Raw genomic sequence first — 23,024 nt, 5'->3', positions numbered from 1 at the left:
TCGTTAGTATCTGTAGAACCATACTGCTTTAGACACTGAGAATATACTAGTGAATAAGATACAGTTTTTGCTATCAAGGAGCTTACAAAATAAAGCTTGACTATTATGTTGACCCCTGGTTTAAAGATACTTAATGAATGCTAGTAAAATGAAATAAATTTTTTAAAAGATTTTAGTTTTAAGTAATCTCTGCACCCAGCGTGGGACTCAAGCTCACCATCCCGAGATCAAAATTGCACGCTCCACGGACTAAGCCAGCCAGGTGCCCCTGAAATAATTTTTAAAATACCACCTCATTAGATGGATATTTTCCTAAATGACTACCTTGGCAAAAACAAACAAATAAAACCTCCAAAACCCCAAAACTATTACATGTATTGCTTTCTAAATCCTTCTACAAAGAAATAGATGGCCTCCATCAAATATTGGAATTATTTTTCAGTAAGAAAGAAAGATCCATTTGTATATAACATTTCAAAAAAGAAGTCAAAACACATTAAATAATACTTTTTATTTAGATGTTCATAAGGCATATATCTATGAGAATGATATAAAAACATGGCATGTAATTTGATAGCGATATTTTAGAGATTACAGAGTTTCAGCAAATACCTATTACACAGTTATAAAGAAGACGGTATTTTCCAAGCAGATACAAAATAGCTAATGAAAGATCAAGGGAAGAAAATGAGTATAACTAATTAACAATGGAAAATCAATTCTAATGTGAATTGCACATTATCCTTTAAAAACTTTTAAAGGTAAGATTTACTGCAATCTAGTTCATTCAAACAGTGTTAAACAGTATCACGACAAAGAACTGAAGGCCAGAATGGGTTCATTTTGACTTCATATAAAGAAACCCAAATATACAATGGGTCCAATATGGGAAAAGGGAGTTGAATAGTGAAGGAGTCAAGATCTTTTTAGTTTCTAACTGGCATTCCTTATGGTGTGGCCTTGGTCCTCTTGGACATTTGCCAGGCCTCCTGTTTTATCTACAATTCCGGCAGCAAGAGGGAGGAGCTGCTTTTCTTTGAAGAGACTTCTAGGTCACCCATACGTCCCCCTACATCTCACTGGCCAACACTCAGCCCCATTGGGACACCGAGCTGCACGGGCAGTGGAGTAATGTCATGGGCAGCAGCTTTTAACGATGTAGGGTAACCAGACAGTGGGAGACAACTTCCAGTTCCTGTGCAGGCTGGATATATGCAAAGCTATGAAAGACCTTCAAGGAAAATCTTAAGAGGATATACTTCCTTGAAGTTGGCAATTTGAAAATCATACAAAAGCACCTGTTTTGGTAATTTAATTTATCCTATCCAGACACTGGGAGAATCCTATATGTATAGCCTGCCCTAATTTTGGATGGCAGCATGATGGAAAGCCAATGATTTGGAAAACTAAAAAAAAAAAAAAAAAAAAAAAAAAAAAAAAATCTCAGGATGAATGTGTGTTAGGCTGAACTAAATATTGTTTGGTATTACATGGACAGAATCTCTGAATATTAACACTTGATAACTTTCTTGCATTAAAAAAAATGGAAGAACCCATTCATCCCTGTAAAATTCACTGTTCAAAGGTAAGAAGAGATTGTGTTCCCACTAAAATCAGTATAGGTTCATTTAGAGCAATTACATATACTGAAAATTTACCAGAATTTGTTTTACCGCCTTATGAACAGTTGAGGGTAGAGCATCTCATTTTCATGACAACACATCACAGGTAGAAATCTGAACACTGGACTGAGGCATGTTATACCATGTGTAGCAATGCTTTAAGTCAGGAATTCACAAAACAATTTTGACACCAAATTTTAGGCTGTTTGAATACTTATTTCAAAACAGATTCCATAGAGTGACACAGGTTCAATGTTTATAGTATTCCTAAAGAAATAGTTATGAGTTACATTTATGGGTATTTTATTTAAAATATCACATAAGAAATCTTACATTTCACAAATAAACCTCTATTTGGGGGCAAAACTCTTTGTATAGAATTTATTATGAAATAGTTTAATGGCAAAAGGCAATTAAAAAGAATTAAAACTTTATATTATATAAGAGATAAACAATACAAAAATTGGATATGATATATTGAAGCCCTTTTACACAAATGATTTTCATAATTTGTAAGTATGAATATATCTTAAATACTATCAAATTAATTTTGAAAGTAAAATTCCTTAAGTCAATGTTAGGCTAATTTATAAGAAATTAATCAGGTAGTTTAATACTGGAGCTTACTAGCCAATCCTGTATGTAGCACAAAATAATTATCTCCAATAAATACCTATAAATATAATTTCTTCATACTTTAAAATATTTTAAAATTTAAATAAAAATCTCTACATGTAGACAATCTGGGCTAAATTTCCATATAGGCTTTGAAAAATATATGTCAGCATGAATATAATCTTATTTAAACATGATTTTAAATATTCTTAATAGAGGAGACATATGAAATCTGCACACAAAAGCTAAATAACATGATTCAGCCCATGATTATTTTCCTCTTAGGAAAAAATTACTTAGTTTTTTTTGCATAGGATTAAGACTGGGTATATTTTCTGTATTCTTATAATTTTCTCTGGGGGCACTTTTCAAAATACACATTTAGGAAGCAAACCCTACTACTTGAAATTTCCCACCACTTTCTCACACCTAGCAAAAGCAGAATTCAGTCCTACTTCTGAGGCCAGAGTAATGACAAAAAAGAGTGATTATGAGAAATAATGACTAAGAAAAATAATCTGGTAGAAATTGGTAAAATAAAGCAATTAAAAGTCAAGTAAATAAAAATATTTCTGTATTTTTAGAAAGACTTTGAAACATTTAGAATTAAAATGAATATATTACATTTATTCTAAAACTTCAAAATTATTTCATCTTTGTAGTACTAAAAAGGAGATATTATCATTTGAAACAAAAGTTACATCTTATATACATTTTCGTAAATTTTGGGGTTTTTTTTTCACATTTTCAAAGGCCCCATTTATCTGTTGTAGTGATAATGTCATCTAACTTTTAAGAATATTTCATTGTATTTTCACATTAAATGGTCAAAGCATGGTCTTGGGAGTGAAACTTGAGGAACAAATATTGAAAATATGCTGTGTGTGAATTTCAGTAGTGTGCTACAGCAGTTTATGGGTGTTTCCCTTTAAAAGTTATCACCCAACTGAATTCCTACTAAGAACTAGCAAGTAAGTGATTATCAAGAGGGAAAGAACAGAAATAAAATAAAGAAAATGGAGAGCTCAACTAAGAAGTACAAGATACTTAAATTTACCAAGAAGAGAACACCAGAGAATCATGAATGATTTACCAAATTGACAGGGTGCAGCAGTAGGGAAAGAGCCAATTGTGGGAAAGGTAGCTTCCATTAAATAAAAGTCCTTCTAGGGATGCCTGGGTGGCTCAGTTGGTTAAGCATCCGACCCTTGATCTTGGCTCAGGTCATGCATGATCAGGGTCGTGAGATCAAGCCCCACATTGGGCCCCTGGGTGTGCAGTCTGCTTAAGATTCTCTCTCTCTCCCTCTGCCCACCAAACCGAAACTCTGTTTTGGCAGCTGCATTCAGTAGTACCTCAGTAGGTAAGTTTAGAAATGTTATAATTTCAGGATGTATAATTACATAATGCATGTACTTGTATCTTATCTGCAACTTTCTAGTTTAATAAGGAAAGAACAAATGGGAAAAAAATGTCGGGCATTCTAATCAAGGTTTGAACAAAATGCAATTTTAATGTGGAATGTCAGCACTGAAAAATTTTATGAATAATTTGTATGATTATATGTCTCTAGAGTAGATGTATAATTAACCACTTTTCTTAATATCCTTCATGCTTGCAAACTGCTCCCTAATGAATGGTTGAACAGGCAGGAGGACTTCTCAGGAAGAGAAAAAGAGATGACCAACTCTACAGGGATTTTTAAGGATTGTGTAGGACCTCAGCCATTCATTAAAACTGCCACGGTCCTGTCTCTGCTGGAGTCCCTCACTATACAGGGAATCGTATGGACGGCCATGGGTCTCCAGGGTCATGTCCCAGGCAAGATCCTTTTGCAAGGTAAGGAACTGCAGATTATCCCACAAGCAATCATCAATTTATGACTGTAATATTTTCATAAATTTTTTATACCCACAACACACTGTAAAGAATATCAATGCCTTTACTGACAAAAGAGGAAGCATCTTGATTGGCATCACGGTGGTAACGCATGGGGACAGAGCAGGGGCCATCAGCCTGACGGTTAAAAGCGGAGCCTCTGAAATCGGGCTGCCTAGGCTTGAATGCTGGCTCTGCTCTTACTAACTGCATGACCTTGGGCAAATTACTTTTCTATCCTTCTGAGTAACTGAAGAGTATCCTTCTGTTTTCTCATATGTAAAATGAGGATAATAACTACTTCTGTCACGGGGCTGTAAATATTAACGCGGGATAATACAAGTAAAGTGCTTAGAGTACTGCCTGGAATATTACTATCCCTCAGTGAGTGTCAGTAAAATCTTATAGCAGAGAGAGTGGGGACTGGCCAACATGCAACAATGTAGATCAGCTGACAACAACTACTGGTGGGTAAACCTCACACCTTCCCTTTAACTGGAAATAGCTGTAAGATTCTCAGGCTTGGTACCATATTAGAAAAATCACTTTTGGAAGCCAAATAGTATGGTCTTCTCCCTCCCCAACATAATAGCATGCAAATGAAACTGCTCTATAACAAGATAAGAAAAAAACCTTTCATGAGGTACATATTATCAGTATGCATTTCATGTCTCCATTGTATTTCAAATATAATTTCAGAATCAGTTTTCAATTTGTGTTTGTTCACAGATCACACTGGTTCATACAATTAATTACGTTCTTCAAAATCGATCTTATGAGAAAAATATAGGAATGTTATCATTTACCCTTACCTAAATGCTAATGTAATGTGACCTTTCTTAAAGTTAATGTATGATTATGCATTTCTATTTCTTGAGCTGAATAACAAAACCTTAGGTAAGCTTCAGAAAAAAATACATATCCATTAAATTATATTAAAACTTAAAATTCTGCTGGTTTGCAAGTTGTTGGTTTTTTTTAACATTATGTTGTATCTATATTATTAACCAGAAATATCTTTGCCTGATTATGGAATACAGTTTGTTAAAAATAACAGGAGTGTTATGGTTGTGTAAAACAAAATAGACAAGTTGACAACAAAAATTCATATTGCCAAAATAAGACATCTGTGAAAATTAATTTCAAGAAAATCCTACCACTAATTTGGTTGAGATCTTACTGGACAGATTTCAGCCCACATCAATGTGACAGTGCACTTGCAAATGAACATAAAGGAAGTCATAAAAACAATGGGATGAGTGGAACTCTATATGACATCAATGAGCACCATTTATCATCACATTACTGTAACCCTCTCTGGTGAGAGATGAGGAACTGTTCCTCCAATACCTTCTTCTAGAAATTGGCTCTTTTCCCAGCCTTTTTTAATTCTCTTTAGCTTTCGGCTTATACATGGAAGAAGTAAAATGACCTTACCCAGAATTACAATTGAGGGCAAAACAAGAGCAAGAACGAAGTTTGGTGGGGTGTAAAACCTGTAGTATTCTTCTTCAAAAGCTCGTTTCCATCCATAAATTAAAACATGGAAAGTACTTATGAGCAGAGCGACATATCCAAGTGTAGACTTGGGTAGAGGAGGAAGAAAAAGAAACAGAGAATAAGGAACAAATTATTCAAACTGATAAATTAACCTGTCCAGCCTCATCATATTTATACTGTGCTAAAAGTATTTTATCTTAAATTATTGAGCTTCTACTGAATTAAACAATTTTAATATTTTCATATACATTTATGTGTTTGCACATCTTATTTTATACAAGTAAAGCCATATTGCATATAGTTTAATACTCTGATTATTTTATGATATCAAGAACCTTATCCTCATGTCATTAAATATGAAAACATGACTCAAATTCTATATAATATTCTATTGATTGGATGTTTTCTAATTTGCTTAATCAGTCCTTTTTTGTTGATCATTTACTCTGTTTCCAACTTTTCTCCACTACAAGCCCTTTTCTATATTTTGGTTTATTTCCTTAGAACTTATTTCTAATGGGGGGGTTACTGGTCAAAACATCTGGGTTTTCCTAAGGGTACTGATGAAAACTGCAAAACTTCTTATACACATTTCCACCAGTTGTGTGCATTAAAAATTTTATATACATACATATATAATAAAATTAAGTGCTGAAGAGCATTCTCATGGGTATACACTCCCCCCACACCCTGCCCCACATAAATATACTAGCTGAAGGTAACTATGAAGAATCCTACAGTATTAGTATGTAATATGAATAGCATTTCAAACGTGTGGTTTTATTGACCACATTAAGTGAAATTATTAAGAGTACTTCCATTAAGCGGTTCCTAAGTGAAAATCTAAAAGGTCAGCATTCTGGGCTCCCTAAATTACAACGTTTGATTGCTTACTTTGAGAAATGGTCTCTGTAACATTATATCAGTATAATGATGTAATGTCTAACTTCACTGAGAAAGGACTGACTCTGTAGCAGAAAGTTGTTCTGTTTTGCAGTTACTCATTTCAATTTAATGATCACTTGCACCCATCTAACACCTTTTATCAGAGGGGCCTTCTATCTCTTTTTAGGTGTGATTAAACAGACAGTCGGAAAAGTATTTATGTTTTCTTTCCTTCAAGAAGAAAAATGAATTTAGACAAGGAGATGCCCTTAACTTGAATGAGCTCCTTAGATGACTCGAAAAAAAAAAAAAAAGCTCAAGCAAATAGGCAAACACAAAACAAAACAGAATTGAGTGTACCACCAAATGACAGTCACCCACAAATTGTGCTATAAACTATTTGGATACGACCAATACTGACTTTGTGATAATATTGTTGGGGTCTAAGTTTGAGTTACATATTTAAAAAATATGTATATTTATTAAATAACTCTTACTGGAGGAGGTGAATGTTTATTAAAGAACACAGTGCTGTTTTGAAATTGCTTTGTATGTACTCATAGACACATACACACACTAATACACGAAATTACATACACGAACAAGACTCATAAGGCTAGTTGCTTGTCATAATCCATCAGCCCAGTCACCTAATTTGCCACTGTTTCTGTTTACACACACATTTCTTTTACAATATTCAGACTGATCTTCCCACTTGAATTCAAATTAATGAGATTTTTCTGGATGGATCAAAGTGACTCAAAATATAAAGTAATTCTTTACTCAATTGGTCAAGTAACAAATTGACTTTTGGCACTGAACTTGATCAAAGCTTACCCATTGCCACCTTCATTTTTTTTCTTTTTAAAATAAACTAAATTTATACAGGGGCGCCTGGGTGGCACAGCGGTTAAGCGTCTGCCTTCGGCTCAGGGCATGGTCCCGGCGTTATGGGATCGAGCCCCGCGTCAGGCTCCTCTGCTATGAGCCTGCTTCTTCCTCTCCCACTCCCCCTGCTTGTGTTCCCTCTCTCGCTGGCTCTCTCTATCTCTGTCAAATAAACAAATAAAATCTTAAAAAATAAAAAAATAAAAAAAAATAAACTTTATCCATAACTAGTAGGCAGTGCTATCAAAGTCGCCTAGTAGAATCCTGTACTGGTCTTTTGCTTACTAAACCAGAATGATCCTAGGCTGTAGTTCCAGCAATTTTTGTTCCCTGAGCTAGATACATAAATGCAGCCCCAAAGGCACTCTTTTATAAGAAGCATATTTAAAATTAAACTGTACTTAACACTTGAATTCTATGCCGCCCAATCTCTCACCAAAAAACCCACGTACCTGAATAAAACTGAATTCCCTCCAGTTTAAAGCATTGCTCACTGACGGGATAGAGGTGACTGCCAGGAGGGACAGTAAGCCAAGGCTCATTATGCCAAAGGAGATATACATTTCAATTCTCCAAACTTCTTCCTCGTTCCAAGAGTTTTCAATATTTGCATGAACCTAACGAGAGCAAATGTGAATTTCCTTTATTTGGCAGAATATTCACAGATTCAGCACAGTTCACTCTTGGCATAAGATTACATCATATATGGACATATTTAAGCTGTATTTTTTCAATTTAACAGACTGTGATGGAGAACCTATTACTGGATGGTATTGTGCCAGGTGTGGGGAAAAGAGAAGGGAGAGTTAAATAAAAGGAGGACTAAGAGTCTCTTCCTTGCATAAGTGTGAGGGGGTGGGTAAATCTGCCAACTACACTGTCATATATCACAGTTACAGGGAGTCTAGAGTCCCAAGACCAGGAATGCCAAGTGGTCGGTTCCAAGGTGACATAAAAAAAAAAAAAAGTACTGGCAGTTAAACGTTATTTTGAGGTACTTTTCTAAGTTGGTTTAAACTTGGTTGAATATTTTGGGTACATCCTGGTTTTAGATCAACTTAAAATCCAGGAAGAGAATTTCTAAATTGTGTGTGTATCTTCTTCTCTTACTTGAAGAATATTTGTGTGTAATTTATCTCTTTTTTCTTACTTTCTTTTCCTCAGGAAGCTGAGAATTTCCTATAGATAAAGTCATACTGAACGCAAATATTTATTCTTTTGAATTGCCTCATTGATACACTTTTCCAACTGTCCAATTGCCCCTTTCCTATATAGTACATTTCCAAATGTCTTTTCCTTACGTTGATAATACATATATAATCAAGTCAGACTTGATTAACTCTGAAGTGTGGTATTCTGCATAGGGACTACTTTTAGAATTATTTACATGTAAACAATATAATTAGAGTATAAATCAAAGGTTGGACTCCTTGGGCTAAAGCTTTGACTTAAATAAGTATCCATTCATGGATAACAGATTCTAACTTAACACAGTTTAACTCTGTTCAGTTCCAGTTAACCAAACAAACTTGAAATTTAAAAAAAGAAAAGCTAGTTCTGAGCATTGGGTCTCCAGAACCATCATACCAACATCCTGAAAAAAGCCACAGAGCTCCTCTGTGGAAAAAGCCTCCTTTTACCTTGATATCTATACAACAATACAGAACCACCACATACCTCGGTAGACCCAGAGCTTACAACCTGCATTCATTCATCCCACAAATACACTTTGCGAGTGCCTTACTACGCACCAGCCACAGTTCGAGGCATTAGGCATCTATCAGTGGACAAAGCAGACAAAGGTCCCTCCTCTCTTGCATTCTGATGAGAGGCAGACAACAGTATATACAATAAACAAGGAAAACAAAGTGTATGAGGAGGTGGTAAATTCTATTGAAAAGAGTGAAAGTAGATTAGAGTAGGAGGGACTGGGGGAGTGGGGGAGGGGAGGGGTTGAGGCGGAAGCAGGTGGCAGAATTTAAAATGGCCTCTAGTCTCGGCTTCCGTGAGGAGGTGAAAGCTGTGCAAACAACTTCACGGCCAGTGAGGGAGCTGGTGGCGCAGATATCAAAGCCTTAGTATTCAGTTAAGAGAAGAGGTGTTTTTAGAGAGACAATGGCTTAAAGAACATCCATTTACTAATTTTTTCCACATTATTTTAGGTTGAAACTGTTAAAACAGGCGTAAGTGCCCAGCGCTACATACTTGGATCATGATGCCTTGGTTCCTTATGAAATGCAAAAGCTCCCATTTGTTTTGGTGCAGTGTCCTCGGCTGTCACTGGTAAATGCTACATCAAACAGCATCAGTGAAGCCCCTTGTATTACATTTGCTGAATGGGAATTATTGAGGAAAATCATACTCAGCTCCATCATCGCGCTCCTTGCATGAAGCTTTTTGTGAGATTTCCTTGCAGAGCTAAGTGCTATAAAGGTTCATGTGAGGAACTAAAGCTTCACCTGAGTATTTTTCCTCCTCTTTTTGATAACAAAAGCCATGTAAATGTGTGTCTCCTGATCTTGGCTTTCTATTCTGTTTTGTATTTTCAGTGGTTCTAATTTTATCGCATATGTTTACTGAGAGTTGCCTTATCATTTCACAGAATGCAGCCAAATTAAACATTGAAATAACTGTTTAATGCTAAAAGCACTCATTGCATTCATAATATTAAAAAAAGAATGAAAAAACCCACTAACCCTTTATTTCTGTTCTTATTCTTCAGAGAAAGGTATAGTAGCAGCTTTTATCCTAAATGATTGTGAATCGGCCACATAATTCTTATACAGAAATACTGTATAAAGAACAATTCTTTCACCTCCCTAAATATGCCAAAATTTCTATTACAAGGTTTGTAAAATTTGACACTATTTTAAATCTCACATTTTATGGATTATACTGATAAGATATTTTACTGGTATCCGATGAATAACAAGCATGTTCCATACCTGCTGATAAGCCATGTTGAGAAACAAGTATCTCTCTGACCTTCTCATTGGTAAGCAGAGGCTATAGGCAACATGGACCGAAGCGAAGAAAAAACTTAGTAATCCAAGCTGTTTTCTGCACTGTAACCAGGTCTCCAACCATGGCGGAAATTTCCTATACTTGGTGCCGTAATAAAGCTGATAAGCAGCTGCCAGGAGACCTGCTAGGTATACCAGGGACAGCAAAGTAATGGCAACTATGGGCAAGGTTTTATTCACAATCTCAATAGGAATCTTGTAAAAATCACTCTGCTGGTTTCTAGCATATGGATGTATCACATCTCTGACAAAGGAATAAAGAAAGAAAAAGGTGGCTAGGCTTATGGCAACCACCACTGGCCCTCTCCAGAGAGTAAAGAGTCGCAGGGGTAAATTTTCAATCTCCCTGGCTGATGATAACGATCCCAAATCAACAGGAATGAAATTCAGCTGACGGGCAAGTTCAATAACTTGTTGTCGAGCTTGAATATTGTTGCTGCATATATAGACCTGTGGCAAAAACAAAAGACTCATCATTACTATTGTTAATAAAAACGGTGACGTTTGCATGCTCCAATTCACCTATGGAGCACCACTTGTGATGACCTTGAGTGATGCAAAAAGTTAAGGAGACAAAGCATTTATTAACATATTAATCTATTTATTAATAGGTTAAAACAGTGTCATAGAACCAACAAAGCCCTTGCTACCTGTGATGACATGAAAATAAAATGCAGAAAAAACCTGCTGGAACCTGGGATCGGGAAGTCCTCAGGGGAAGGAACGAGGAGGAAAGACATGTTTCTAGAACATGTGGTTCAGTAGCAGTGGCAAGGTAAGGTCTAGGTGGAGTTTGGGTTGCTGGCCATCCACTGACCACTCCTGGTCTCACTCCCACAGGGCTCAGGGTGCGGTTGGCTTCTGGGGCTTCTGAGGACACTATCTAGTTCTAGGACTGCAGTGATTCTGTCTAGTAGAGGGATTACAAGCACTGTCCTTTATAGACACTCAGCAAGAGAGAAGATGCGCATGGACCCTGGATGTTGAATTTGCAATTAAAAATCTCTAACTTATAATATTTATAAAATTTATTTTTGGCTTAGAAACTGATTCACCAAGTTATCTTTGAAAAACCATGAATAATCTCAAGTTATTATTATATTACTTCATCAGTCAGAATATGAAATTCTTTCATCTGTAAATAAGGATACTATACCTGTGTGGAGGAAAAATGGTATTATAAGGCTTAGTTAACTTAAATGGTAAAGCAACTACTATTATCTAAGGTGTTACATCTATATAATGAAGTGATGGGTGGGGGTGAGGGTAGACATTCAAACTCCCCAGACTTCTTAGATACATTACTGTAGTTGAGAATTCAACAAATATTTGTTGAGCACAAATTCATTGCTGAAGTGAGCCATTATTACTTATGGGCAAGTCATCTCACTCAGGCCTAGAAAAATATTGCCATAAAGTTGCTGGGTAATGTTTGGGGAAAACAAATTCCTAAATATATCCCTGAAGATGTTTATATAAGGTCTCTGGAACAGACCACACTGAACTATTTGCATGCTAAAATCTGCATTATGCTGACAATGTAGAGCCCTCTGGATTATTAATCTTACCTAACATTAGCCAGATGAATAACAAAGTCTGTATTATTACACACATGTTCATGAACTTCTAAAGTGGAGTGGGGAAGAATACCTATATTCCAAAGAAATAAAGAAAAGCATTCTAAATGAATTTATTACAGCTGTGACAATGCTGGCCTTTTTAAATTTCTTATAAAAAAAACCCTGTAATAAAATTTAACTTTAAATATAACCTATAAACTATAACATTTAAATTTAAGTAAATTTAAAATTCATTTAATTTATAAACCTAAACGTATAAATCAAACATTCATAACAAAGGAGGAAGGACTATGGAATACAAATGAAACTATTTCTGTAGCTCACTTTGAATTCAATTCCATATTTTTTGTAGTTTGTATTTTTTGTAGTTGTCAAAGAATTAAAATTACCACAATCATGGGCCAAGGATTAAATTTAGGTTTATCCGTAGTTTGTTTGGTGTGCATCCACTCCTAAACTTTGATGGATATCCAAAAGAAAAAAGGATTTAGAAATAGCGTCTGGGAAAGCTGGGAAGTATGTAATTTCTTACTAGTCTTCCAAGTTAAAGACTTGAAAGTGAATGGTTATCACGACCTAATATGCCATGTACAGTGAGTGATACAATATGTGACTTCATTTTCTAAGGCTTTTAATCGAAGGCATAACCTGCCTTTATGAACAAAAATAATGAAAGTATTTTATCATCATGCTTACCTATAATGCATAACTACACCTTTAAAAGATTCTTAAGGTGCACTATTTTATGTGTTTACTTATAAAAACTCTCCTTCCATAAAGACATTGAGGGAGCTCCCCATCTGCTTTATTCTCAAGTTGCACTACATAGAACCCATACACTAAAAAAGAACCTAAGAAATCCAATCTGCCTCCCCAAACAGATTAAGATCTACACTTTAAATAAAATGAACTGCACTATTTTAAATCCTACGAATAATGTTCATAAAATAAAAAGGCACTTCTGGGGCGCCTGGGTGGCACAGCGGTTGGGCGTTTGCCTTCGGCTCAGGCCGTGATTCCAGCGTTATGGGATCGAGCCCCACATCAGGCTCCTCTGCTGTGAGCCTGCTTCTTCCTCTCCCACTCCCCCTGCTGTGTTCCCTCTCTTGCTGGCTGTCTCTATCTCTGTCAAATAAATAAATAAAATCTTTTAAAAAAAAAAAAGGCACTTCTATAGCATTCTTCTTGAGGATCATACTAGTGTTTCATACACAAATGGAATACTGTTATCAAACAGCTGCCAGGAAAGAGAAGGGAGGCGGGTGGGAGGGAGGGAAGAGGTGAGTTGGGGAGATAGAGGTAGAAAAAAGATATGTTATTGTTTCTATTTTTGAGGAAGCCAGGAGAGAGTCAATGCAATGTGTCTCATTATTTGTCAGCCAACTTTGCCCTTTCCTGAATTAGCTGGTTATGACTGGAAAGTCCAAGTAATTTTCTCAGCATTCCACATTATTTTATAGGGGTAGAAATGTACCCTTACAAGGTCAGGACATGAATTTTCAGGTGTGCATACACAGTTTTCAAAATGATAATCATTGGAGAGTGTCAGAATTTGGCTTTTAAATGTATGACATTTGTTTCACTACTTAAGTACAAAATACCAGATAAATACCCGTAAGATTGGGGATTAAGAAGTACAAACTTCCAGTTTTAAAATAAGTAAGTCACGGAGATGAAAAGTACGGCATAGGGAACATAGTCAATAGTACTGTAATAATGTTGTGTGGTGACAGATGGTGACTACACTTCTCGTGGTGAGCACTGAGTGATGCACAGAACTGTCGAACCATGATCTTACATACCTGAAACCAGTATAACACTGTATGTCAACTATCCTTCAATATTTAAAAAGAAGAAATCAAAATTTTAAAAAATTGAAAAAAAACACATACCTGCCGGCTGGCATCCTTAGGTCCTAACTGAAGTGCCCAAGCCGAGACAACATTAAAGCCTTTGACAATCAGGGAATCCGGGAATAATGAAGCCAAATATTCAGCATTGGATTCTGGGTATTGGTTTATCCTCATGTTATTGCTCACATCAATCAGGATTTTACCCACAAGCAGATGTCTCAGGTCCCAAAGGGAGGTGTAATGTTCTCTATGTATGGCAACAAATATTATATTTGTTTTTGTGAGAGCATCTTCATGATGAGTGACATCTACCACATGAGGGAAAAATTCGGAAGCAAACTTGGGATTTCTACTTCCTATAACCACATGATAGCCACATCTAATAAGTCGAATCGTCAGCGACTTGGCAAAATCCCCACTTCCAATTACACCCACAGTGACCTTCCTTGCATCTTTGATACCGTTTATGCCATTCGGCAAAAAAGTTTCGCTAAGGTTCTTAGGGCTTCCCATCATAGAGATTGATTCCATGATACAGGCTCTTTCACGATCACCAGAGATATCCTAGGGGAGAGAACATAAAATCTTCATCAATTACCTATTACCAAGCATTCATCCTCTTCCAGACATTCTAATAATACCCCTCATGTCTAGAGGTAAAATATTTTGGCAAGCTATAAAAACGAGAACCCAGCAAGACACGATCTGTAAGCTAAAGAAGGATGTCAGAGTAGAAAAATGAACTGTCACAAAGTTGATATGCTAAAGTGGGGCTTCTAAACTTTTAATGTACACACGAATCACCCGAGAATCTTGCTAAAATGCAGATTCTGATTCAGTAGGTCTGGAGTGAGGCCCAAGAGTCTCCCTTTCCAACAAGGTGATGCCAGTGCTGCTGGTCTCCTGACCTCTCTTTTAGCAGCAAGGCACAAAAGGCAAGAGACTGAAGTTTTCACCTCGAATTTTTTTAAAAATGCAGCTCTACCAAGTCTGATTACCCAGTTTTGCAGCAGATCAGAGGCGGCTGATCAGAAACGCCACTAGACGTGAAGGGGACTGTGCTGGCACGTGAGGGTATATGTGACAACAGAAGACAGAGAAGCCACACACACACAAAAAAACTATTTAAAACTGGCTAGAATCATTCGGGGTGGAGTCTAAAATTATCCTAAATACCTCAACAGCTAATGAGTGACTTTATTATTAAAGGAGCATAAGATAAATTGGTTAATAAAAAATGAAACCCCCTGGCATTTAAATAATATTTTAAGAAAAACAGTCTTCAAAGTATAACAAGGATTAAATACCACTGACTTCTATCATTCACTCTATATTCTATAATTTATTAAGAGAGTTTTCCAGTGAAAATGGGGTTAGTAATGTTTCTATGATCTTAAATTACACAATACTTATGAAATATTTTTCTTCCCCTTTTATTTCTTGGCTTCATAGAATATGATGTAGTTATTTTCCCTGAAAAATTCTGTCAAATTCTCTTTTACTTAAGTGACTAACATCTGAAATGTTGATATTTGTAATAACTTGCTCAGGAAGACACGTCAGATGGCCATGAATCAGTGTCGCTGTTGGATCTGAACAAAAAATACTCTTCCGTTCCATCCCCATTGCACAATTCCTTTTATGCTTACAGCAGATGTGGATCACCACAGAGGATTTAATGGATTTTACAGGAACAGGTAGAATGCTTCAAAAAACATGTTTTGGGGGTTTTTACTAAAAGAAATGTAAAATTTAGACTAGAGACAGAAAAACTCAACTTTTTACCCTACAAATGGATCACAAGGACTCCAAAAAACCTGTAAGTTCATCTTTATAAAAAAAAATAATATTCCCTAATACTCATATAGCATATTCTATGTGCCAGCAGATAGTGCTTTTTGTGTTAATGGACTGAACCCCACAACAGCTCTGTGAGATAGATGCTATTATTGTCATGCCCATTTAGAAGATGAGGAAACTGAAACATGCAGAAGATGATTAATTACTTCGTCCTAGGTGATGAGTGCAAAAATCAGGGAGTCAGGATTAGAATCGAGGCAGTCCAGCTAAGGCATGTGTCACTTTGGTGCAGGTATGGAATTTAAGAAAGGGCTTTTTCTTTGGTGGGGGGACAAGCTGGAACAGTGATGGTTGTGCTCAGATTAGTATATTCTTCTCTGGCCATGGTTCACTCCTCAGCATTTACCCAGTGATCTTAATGTCTAACTCAGATGCTAGGAAAGGAGAAAATGCACTATTTTTGAATCTATTACACGTTTCATTTCACACTTTTCAAGATAGACAGGGTGGTAATTATCTTCTTCCCATGCACTCAGAAGGCCAGGCAGAGGTCACAGGCACCAGAGTAATACAAAACATCAACATCCTCTTGGAGATATCATGGGCTATCTTGGAAATCAAGAGCAGTTAAAGGAACTAGAAGTCATTAAATCAATGCTCATTTCATTCAACGATCCAAGGTGAACTGGCCAACTTACCCCTAATCATATATGTAGCCTAAGGGGGAAAAGAGTTATTAGACTAACACACAGGAACCCAAGTGTCCTACCTATATCCCAGGCCCGAGTTCTTCTGGGTAGAGATTGTGGCATCTCTCAAATAGAAGAATTGCCCCACTGGCTTTCAAACACACAGCAAGAGCACAAGGTGTGCTGACCCTGCATGGTGCTCTGGGAGTCACCAGGGATCCCACCACTTGAGTGAGTGGAGAGGCAGAATTGTAATCCCAGAATTGCTTCTGCCCACAGCGGAGAATGGCCTGCTAAGGCAGCGGTTCTCAGCTCCAGCTGCACGCTGAAATGACCCGAGGAGCTTTAAAACACATTGATACCTAGTCACCTCCACCCAGATTTTTGTTTAATTGGTCTGGGGTCCAGCTTGGGCATCAGAATTTTTTTTTTTTTTTCTTAAGATCATCGGGTGTTTTAATGCAGCTGCGTTTGAAAACAACTCTACTAAAAGGTTCAGGATTCAAGCCAATATGTAGTTTGGTATTTGGAAATAACAAATGTGGCTTTTTGATCGTCAATTATGCTCATTTTTGCATTGTTGCTTGTACTAATGAAAAATAACACTAGCTAGAGAGTAACAGTTGCCTGGAATGCAGGGAGCTGAGGAACAAGCATGCTGCCCCTCCCCCTCTCTTCCTCTGGCAGGAGCAGTATCAGAAGGACCACTCACTATTTTGCAATTTCCCTCTATCCACTTTCTGGAAAGGTCAGTACCACTCCTTAAAATGTGTCATCCCCACTGCACAGCATACTCTGTTCCTGTTGTTTCATAACATTCAGAATGGTCATAACATCATCGAATGGTCCAGTGATGGTATCTTTTTCTGTCGGACATGGGACTCCAGCTCTCCAGGCGTCAGAGGCTCTGGTGACTGGAGTGGATGGGTGTTTCCAAGTGGACTGACTTGCTCTGGAATACTGCCTACCAAACTTTCATGTGAATATGGTCACCTGAGATTTTGTTAAAATGCACATTCTGATTCTCTACGTCTGGCGTGAAGCTCAAGATTCTGTTTCTCCCAAGCTCCCAGATGATGCCCCTGGTCCCAGTTGTTCGTGGGCCACACTTCGACGAGTAAGCCCCTAGAGTCTCTCTGCCTTTTCATCTGATGTTAGTCCCAGGTAATATAGACGAAAGAACTGAGAAGACTATGACATTTACAAAAAGTTCTGTGTATGTGGTATTGAGGAGGAAGGACAGTGCGAGGCTTCTGAAACCTCCTTGTTTTCTGAGTCTGTTTCCTTTGTTACATGGCAAACAGGTTGTACTTGACTCCCTCAGTCCAATACTAAAATCCTTTTGTTTCCAAATCTTAAAGCCATATAATAATAGTAATATCACTTTATATTTAACACTGACACTTCAACTTTATGAGCTTGATTTAAAGTGTGATTTAAGTAGCACACGGGTTCCTTGAAATTTCCAAGGTCACAGTTTTCTCGAATGGCCATTTGACCTACTGTTTGCATTTAATACTTCAAGTATATCATCAGGGTCAAAGAATTGAATTATACTCAGCTACACAGCCTCCTAAGATTTTGTTTAGAAGGGTTTCCTTGACATTCTTCTGACTGAATGGCAGCTGTTATGTTATATAAATAGAACCTAATTTGCTTCACATATAAACATCTAGGGCATTAATTTTTAGATGATAGTAACTCTGAAAGGGGCTGTCCTCTGAGATCTGGATGACATCCACAACCTGATGATTTAGATAGGTTATCAAGAAAATGTAATCCCCCAGGGCCACAAGATGGGGTAGGTGTATTTTTGACTTTGCAAGGCCACATCTGAACCTTTCTTCTTCTCTGCTGCAAACACTCAGTTCCTTTGAGGCTCATGGCACCTCAGAAAACCTCCCTGTAAGCACCGCTGTCATCTACTGACTTCTAGCTTAGCCTTTATCACTAGTGACTTTGACATACATAGTCTTACATAGATAGTCTTCCTCTCTGTGCCAACGGTTGTCATCCTTCTCCAGGATGTCTTCTTCAAATGGATAAGGCATTCAACCTCATGGCCTCTTGTTCCCAAAAGGCATTCATCAAATCAATGAATCTCTGCCTCCACCCTACTCATTCAGTTTCTGACATCTCCAAACACTATCTCTAAGCCTTCTGATAATCTTAGTCAAATAGTTGCAGTGATAATTCAAGTCAGCAGAAGAAAGCTGATGCATCGACCCACTATTTTCTCACTCTCCATCGACCTCCTCCTGGTTTCTCTTTACCCACCCTAGATTCCATAGCATATAGTTATGGTCACTTGCTTTAAAAGATCAACTCTTCTTAAGGACTAAATGCTTGTGTTCCCCCCACCCACCGCCTTGAATTCTTATATTGAAATCCTCTCAATGGTAAGGTATTAGAAGGTGTGGACTTTGGAAGGCGATTAGGTCATGAGGGTAGAGCCCTCTTGAATGGAATTAGTGCCTGTATAAAATAGACCTCAGAGAGCTCTTTCTCTCTTTCTGCCAGGTGAGGACAGCAAGATGATAGTCTATGAACCAGGAAGTGGGTCCCCCCAGACACTGAATCTGCCCTGTAAATAAGAATGCAGTAAGTATTCTTTGTTGTTGAATGTATCAAAAAAAATGTGAGGACCAAAAGAGAAGTAATAGGACTATAGGTAAGGTCCCGCTCTTTGCTGATCAAGACATGGCAGCCCAAAGTGAGTGATAGGTCAATGTCATGGTTACTGGCTGAGCACAGAATAAACGCCTCTCCTGATGTCCTGATTGTGTCCTTTTTTGAAACTGCAGTCCTAGTCTTTCCAACTTCTGAGGCACTCTCTTTCTCACCTTTCTTACTCATTTACGATCCTTTCTTTAAAAATGTATTGCCTTCATCTGTGCTACTTTTTCAATATTAAAATATAATTACGTTCATTCACTACAAGTATATTTCCCATGTCATCAGAAAGACAAAAGGTGACTTGAATACAGCTTTTCATTTCTTTTTTGTACAATTAGCTCAATTTATTATTGTTTATATTGTCTCAACTCCTCCCCCCAAATAGACTGACTAGCTAAGTGAGAGAAACTGCAAACCATTTCTAAATAGCCTGCAAAATATCTAGGATGGGTATCGTTCTTCTGTAAATAGCTTTAAGGTTTGGAAACAACAGAGGGAGAGATGCAAGGTAAAAAAACAATACAGACTCACTGAAAGAAAAAATAAACGGAGGAGATCAACAAGATATAATAAAGGTGGAAAGACTGTGTGGCGGGGTGGGCTCAGGCAGGGCGGCACGGAGGAGGTGATTTGGAGAGACTTTTAAGGGTTCCCAGGAGTGGGGCCGTTCCTAGGACTCAATCTCAATCTTGAGGGTGGGGGAAGGGGCAGGAGTTCAAATTCTGCTTCTCCCAGTTTCACCCACAGTGTTGAGTGATAATTAATCATGGCCCGGAATAAGTTTTTCCATCTAAAAAATGAACTGTCTGAGGAGTAGAAACTGACACCAATCCTTCTTCAAGGGGTGGGGAAGATAATAAACGGAAATCTCTGGACAAAATTTTATCTCTCTGCTCTATTTTAAGAGCAAGATTTTTAGGGCATAATTTTCAACAAGTTTTGGCTGAGGCTGAACACAGGGCTCTAAGATAATTTAGGACACTCGAAGAGGAGGCCAATTACCTCCTAACACATAATGGCCTAAGCACACCAGGGTCGCATAATTGGCCAACAGAACGACTACTAGAAATACTTCCTCGCAAAGCAGCGCTACATGATATTCTGTGAGAAGCGCTGTTATGAACCCAGAGTGGCAGCTAGCCGAAGGTAAGCTGCCCGTCCTTTTCCTGTGGGGCACATCCTACCTGGGACGTTGTCTCTCCTGGCCTCTTTTTTCCTGGGCCCAGCCTCGCGACTTTCTGGGGAGCTCGTGGAAGGCCAAGGGGAGCAGAAGGCGCAAACGGTGGGACAGACACCTTTCCCCACCCTTCCCACTCCCCACCTCCAGGTGCCAGGAGATCAGGACGGACGCCCGCAGAGGGCGCGGAATCCCGGGAGCACCGATGCAGCGCGTGGCGACGACTGCATCTTGCCCCTCAACTCCGCCGCCGCCACCTGGTCTCGCGCTCCTACCCGACCCGCTCACCTCTGCGCCCCCCACGCCGGGCTGCGTCGAGCCCGGGGGCTCTCCAGGCGCGGCGCCGGCTCCCCAGGGGCCCGCCCCGGCACCAGGGCCTAGGGACCGCGCCTCCGACCGGCGGCTGCAGGGTGGCTGCCGCGGCGGTCGCGCTCCTGCTGCTTCCCCGCCTCCCCAAGCTGGATCGCTTATTGCCGGAGAGGAGGAGGAGGAGGAGGGAGGCGCGCGGAGGCCGGCCTCGCAGTGACGCGCCGCTAGGGGCTGCGCGCGGGGAGGGCGCCGAGCGCGGAGCGGGCCCGGGAACGCCGACTGGGGGGCCGGTCGGGCGGAGGTGGAGACCCGTGCGGCGCCGGGAGCTCGAGGGGTCCAGGGAGGGCGCGGAGAGACTGGGGAGGACCGGGAGGGCCGACCCGGGCAAGCAGTGCTGCGCGGAGCCCGGCTGCTTCGCTCCAGCTTTAAGTAACCCCCAGACTGGCAGCTGCGGGGTATCCGCGGCTCGCCTGCGCCCCCCACCCCGCCCTCAAGTCTCCGCAAGGCTCCCCCATGATTCCTTTTCAAGCAGATCTAGAAAAATGAAGCCCACTTCTCTACTCCACTGCTTTTGTGCTGCGTAGTCGCCTTTCCACTCTACACTTTGCTTTTCATTACGCCGTGCACCACCCCCTTCCCGTTCCCTCTTCCATACTCTCAGTTCCTGACAAGTCTCCAAGAAACTGCGCTTTTTTTCCTCTATGTGTTCTTTCCCTCACCTCTACCCACCCAAACCATCTTTTGTCTGGATTGTGTCCTTGTAATAAAATGTTCAGAAATGCCTTTCATGAGCCATATTTTAAAATTCCCTCAGACAGAAGGATCCTCACAGCCTGCGGACTGCAGATTAGTCTGTTGACTTTGACCTTCACTGTAGCCGGTGCCAAGCTAGCTCTGGAGTTGGGGAACAGAGGGCTAGACCAGGAGTCAGGACAACTGTGTTCCTGGGAAAGCCACTTAACTCTCAGGGCCGCAATGGCCTTGAATGCCCAGGGGATCTCTGAGCAAGGGCTCTGGCTTTGGGATTCTGTAAATTTTCTCCCTGCAGATTACCAAGCAGTCATGACTCCTTTCTCTTTTGCAACAGATCTTCAGTCTCACAATGAAAATCAATTCAGGAAAATTCTCATATTTGGGTAAAATTTTTATATGTTAGTAAATTCTCATTTCAGCAAATTAAGTTTAAAAATTGTCTCTCCCGGGTGGTTTATTAACCAGGAAAAAAAGCCGAGAAGGGGGTCTTGAATCGATCATTGGACAACTGCACTTTCCCCTCTGTGGTCCACTCAGATTAACCTTTGCAAATGCTGCTTTGGAAATGCATTCTTTGTTTGACTTGACATTTGCCCCCTCCCCCACCGCCAAGTATTATTAAGGTTTAAAGTTTAGGCATAAGCTAAGTTTTTAGTGATGTTGAGGTATTGACAGCTGGTGAAATTCTTTCCATTTCGGTAACTGGAAAAAATAGTTACATTTTATAACAATTTTTATTTTTTTACTTCAATACTACTCTCAAATAATGAAATTTGCATTTTTTAGCACTTCTGGAGGACAAGTAGAGGAAATTCATGAATCTTAGTAGTTAAGGAAAAGTATGCAGCTTTCTCATATTTTTAAAAAACAATACCATTATATAACTTTCACAAAGGGTTATTAAAAAAATAGCATTTTCTACTATCCTAAAACTTAAAAATGTAGGTAAATCATATATTTTATTTTAAATAATAATAATTATTGTTATCATTTTATTATTTATTTTTAAAGATTTTGTTTTAAGTAATCTCTACCCATAACTTGAGCGTTCAACTCACGACCCAGAGATAAAGAGTCGCGTGCTTTACTGAGTAAGCCAGGCAGGTGCCCCTAAACTGTATATTTTAAATATTTTTAAAAGCTATCTTAACAGTGGACTATCCCCTTCCACCAAAAAAAAAAACCCAAAAAACCAAAAAACCAAGTTCTATGCAACGCACTTAAAAGAGAATCAGTCAATAATTTGCAATTTCCTGAAGGGATATCTGCTTTTCATATTTGAACTATTAAACACATATCCTTGATGGAAAATCTCATGTTGCCAAACGTGTCCCCCAAAATTGCTGGCATTGATGCAAACATGATTCCTTTCAGCTTATTCCATGGTAACTGAAATTTTTACTACTGTTTTTGAGTTGGAGTTTTAGAGCATAAAAATGATTTTTGCAAGATTTTTCCAGGTCATGATGTGCTCTCGGAGAAATCTCTACAGTTCCCCGAAGTAGTAATTGATTCCAGCAGTAATTTCATTAAATGGATCTCTAGTGGCCTAGAGGTGTTAACACAATTTTTTGTTTGAAGTTATACAATTGAGTAACTAGAATGGTAGTTCCCAGAGTGTGTAGCTTCAAACACTAGTCCCTCAAGTTGCTCCTCCAGTAATTCACTCACTACAAACATATTTATTGAGCTCCTACTATATCCCCTGGATGGGGCATTAGAAACAATGGTGAAGAACACCAGTATATATCCATCCTGTTAGAATTTATAGTTTGG

The 23,024-nt window shown here is 38.7% G+C and overlaps 1 protein-coding gene across 2 annotated transcripts; it reads right to left on the bottom strand.

Annotated features, from left to right (window-relative positions):
- Window positions 1-3,284: 3,284 nt before the first annotated feature.
- Window positions 3,285-20,647, bottom strand: STEAP2 (STEAP2 metalloreductase). Of its 2 annotated transcripts, none has more exons than XM_011226201.3 (5): window positions 20,475-20,647; window positions 13,884-14,408; window positions 10,334-10,861; window positions 7,841-8,005; window positions 3,285-5,700 (listed from the first exon to the last, which is right to left on the bottom strand). In XM_011226201.3, the coding sequence occupies exons 2-5, from the start codon at window positions 14,373-14,375 to the stop codon at window positions 5,413-5,415; spliced, it is 1,473 nt and encodes a 490-aa protein (XP_011224503.1). In that variant the 5' UTR covers window positions 14,376-14,408; window positions 20,475-20,647; the 3' UTR covers window positions 3,285-5,412. The 2 variants fall into 2 exon arrangements, with proteins under 2 accessions (XP_011224503.1, XP_034523451.1); XM_034667560.1 differs by lacking the exon at window positions 20,475-20,647 and adding an exon at window positions 20,194-20,468.
- Window positions 20,648-23,024: the final 2,377 nt, after the last annotated feature.

The sequence above is a fragment of the Ailuropoda melanoleuca genome, chromosome 1 (genome assembly GCF_002007445.2).
Source record: "Ailuropoda melanoleuca isolate Jingjing chromosome 1, ASM200744v2, whole genome shotgun sequence".
NCBI classification, from domain to species: domain Eukaryota; kingdom Metazoa; phylum Chordata; class Mammalia; order Carnivora; family Ursidae; genus Ailuropoda; species Ailuropoda melanoleuca.
This window is presented reverse-complemented; position numbering and strand designations above follow the sequence as displayed.

Excerpts from the sequence above, each read along its gene's own strand:
- STEAP2 (XM_011226201.3), bottom strand. The coding sequence starts at position 14,375 with ATGGAATCAATCTCTATGATGGGAAGCCCTAAGAACCTTAGCGAAACT. Across the intron at positions 10,862-13,883 it reads CTAAGGATGCCAGCCGGCAG|GTCTATATATGCAGCAACAA; the intron begins GTATGTGTTTTT and ends TTTTTGCCACAG. Across the intron at positions 5,701-7,840 it reads GGGAATTCAGTTTTATTCAG|TCTACACTTGGATATGTCGC; the intron begins GTACGTGGGTTT and ends CCTCTACCCAAG.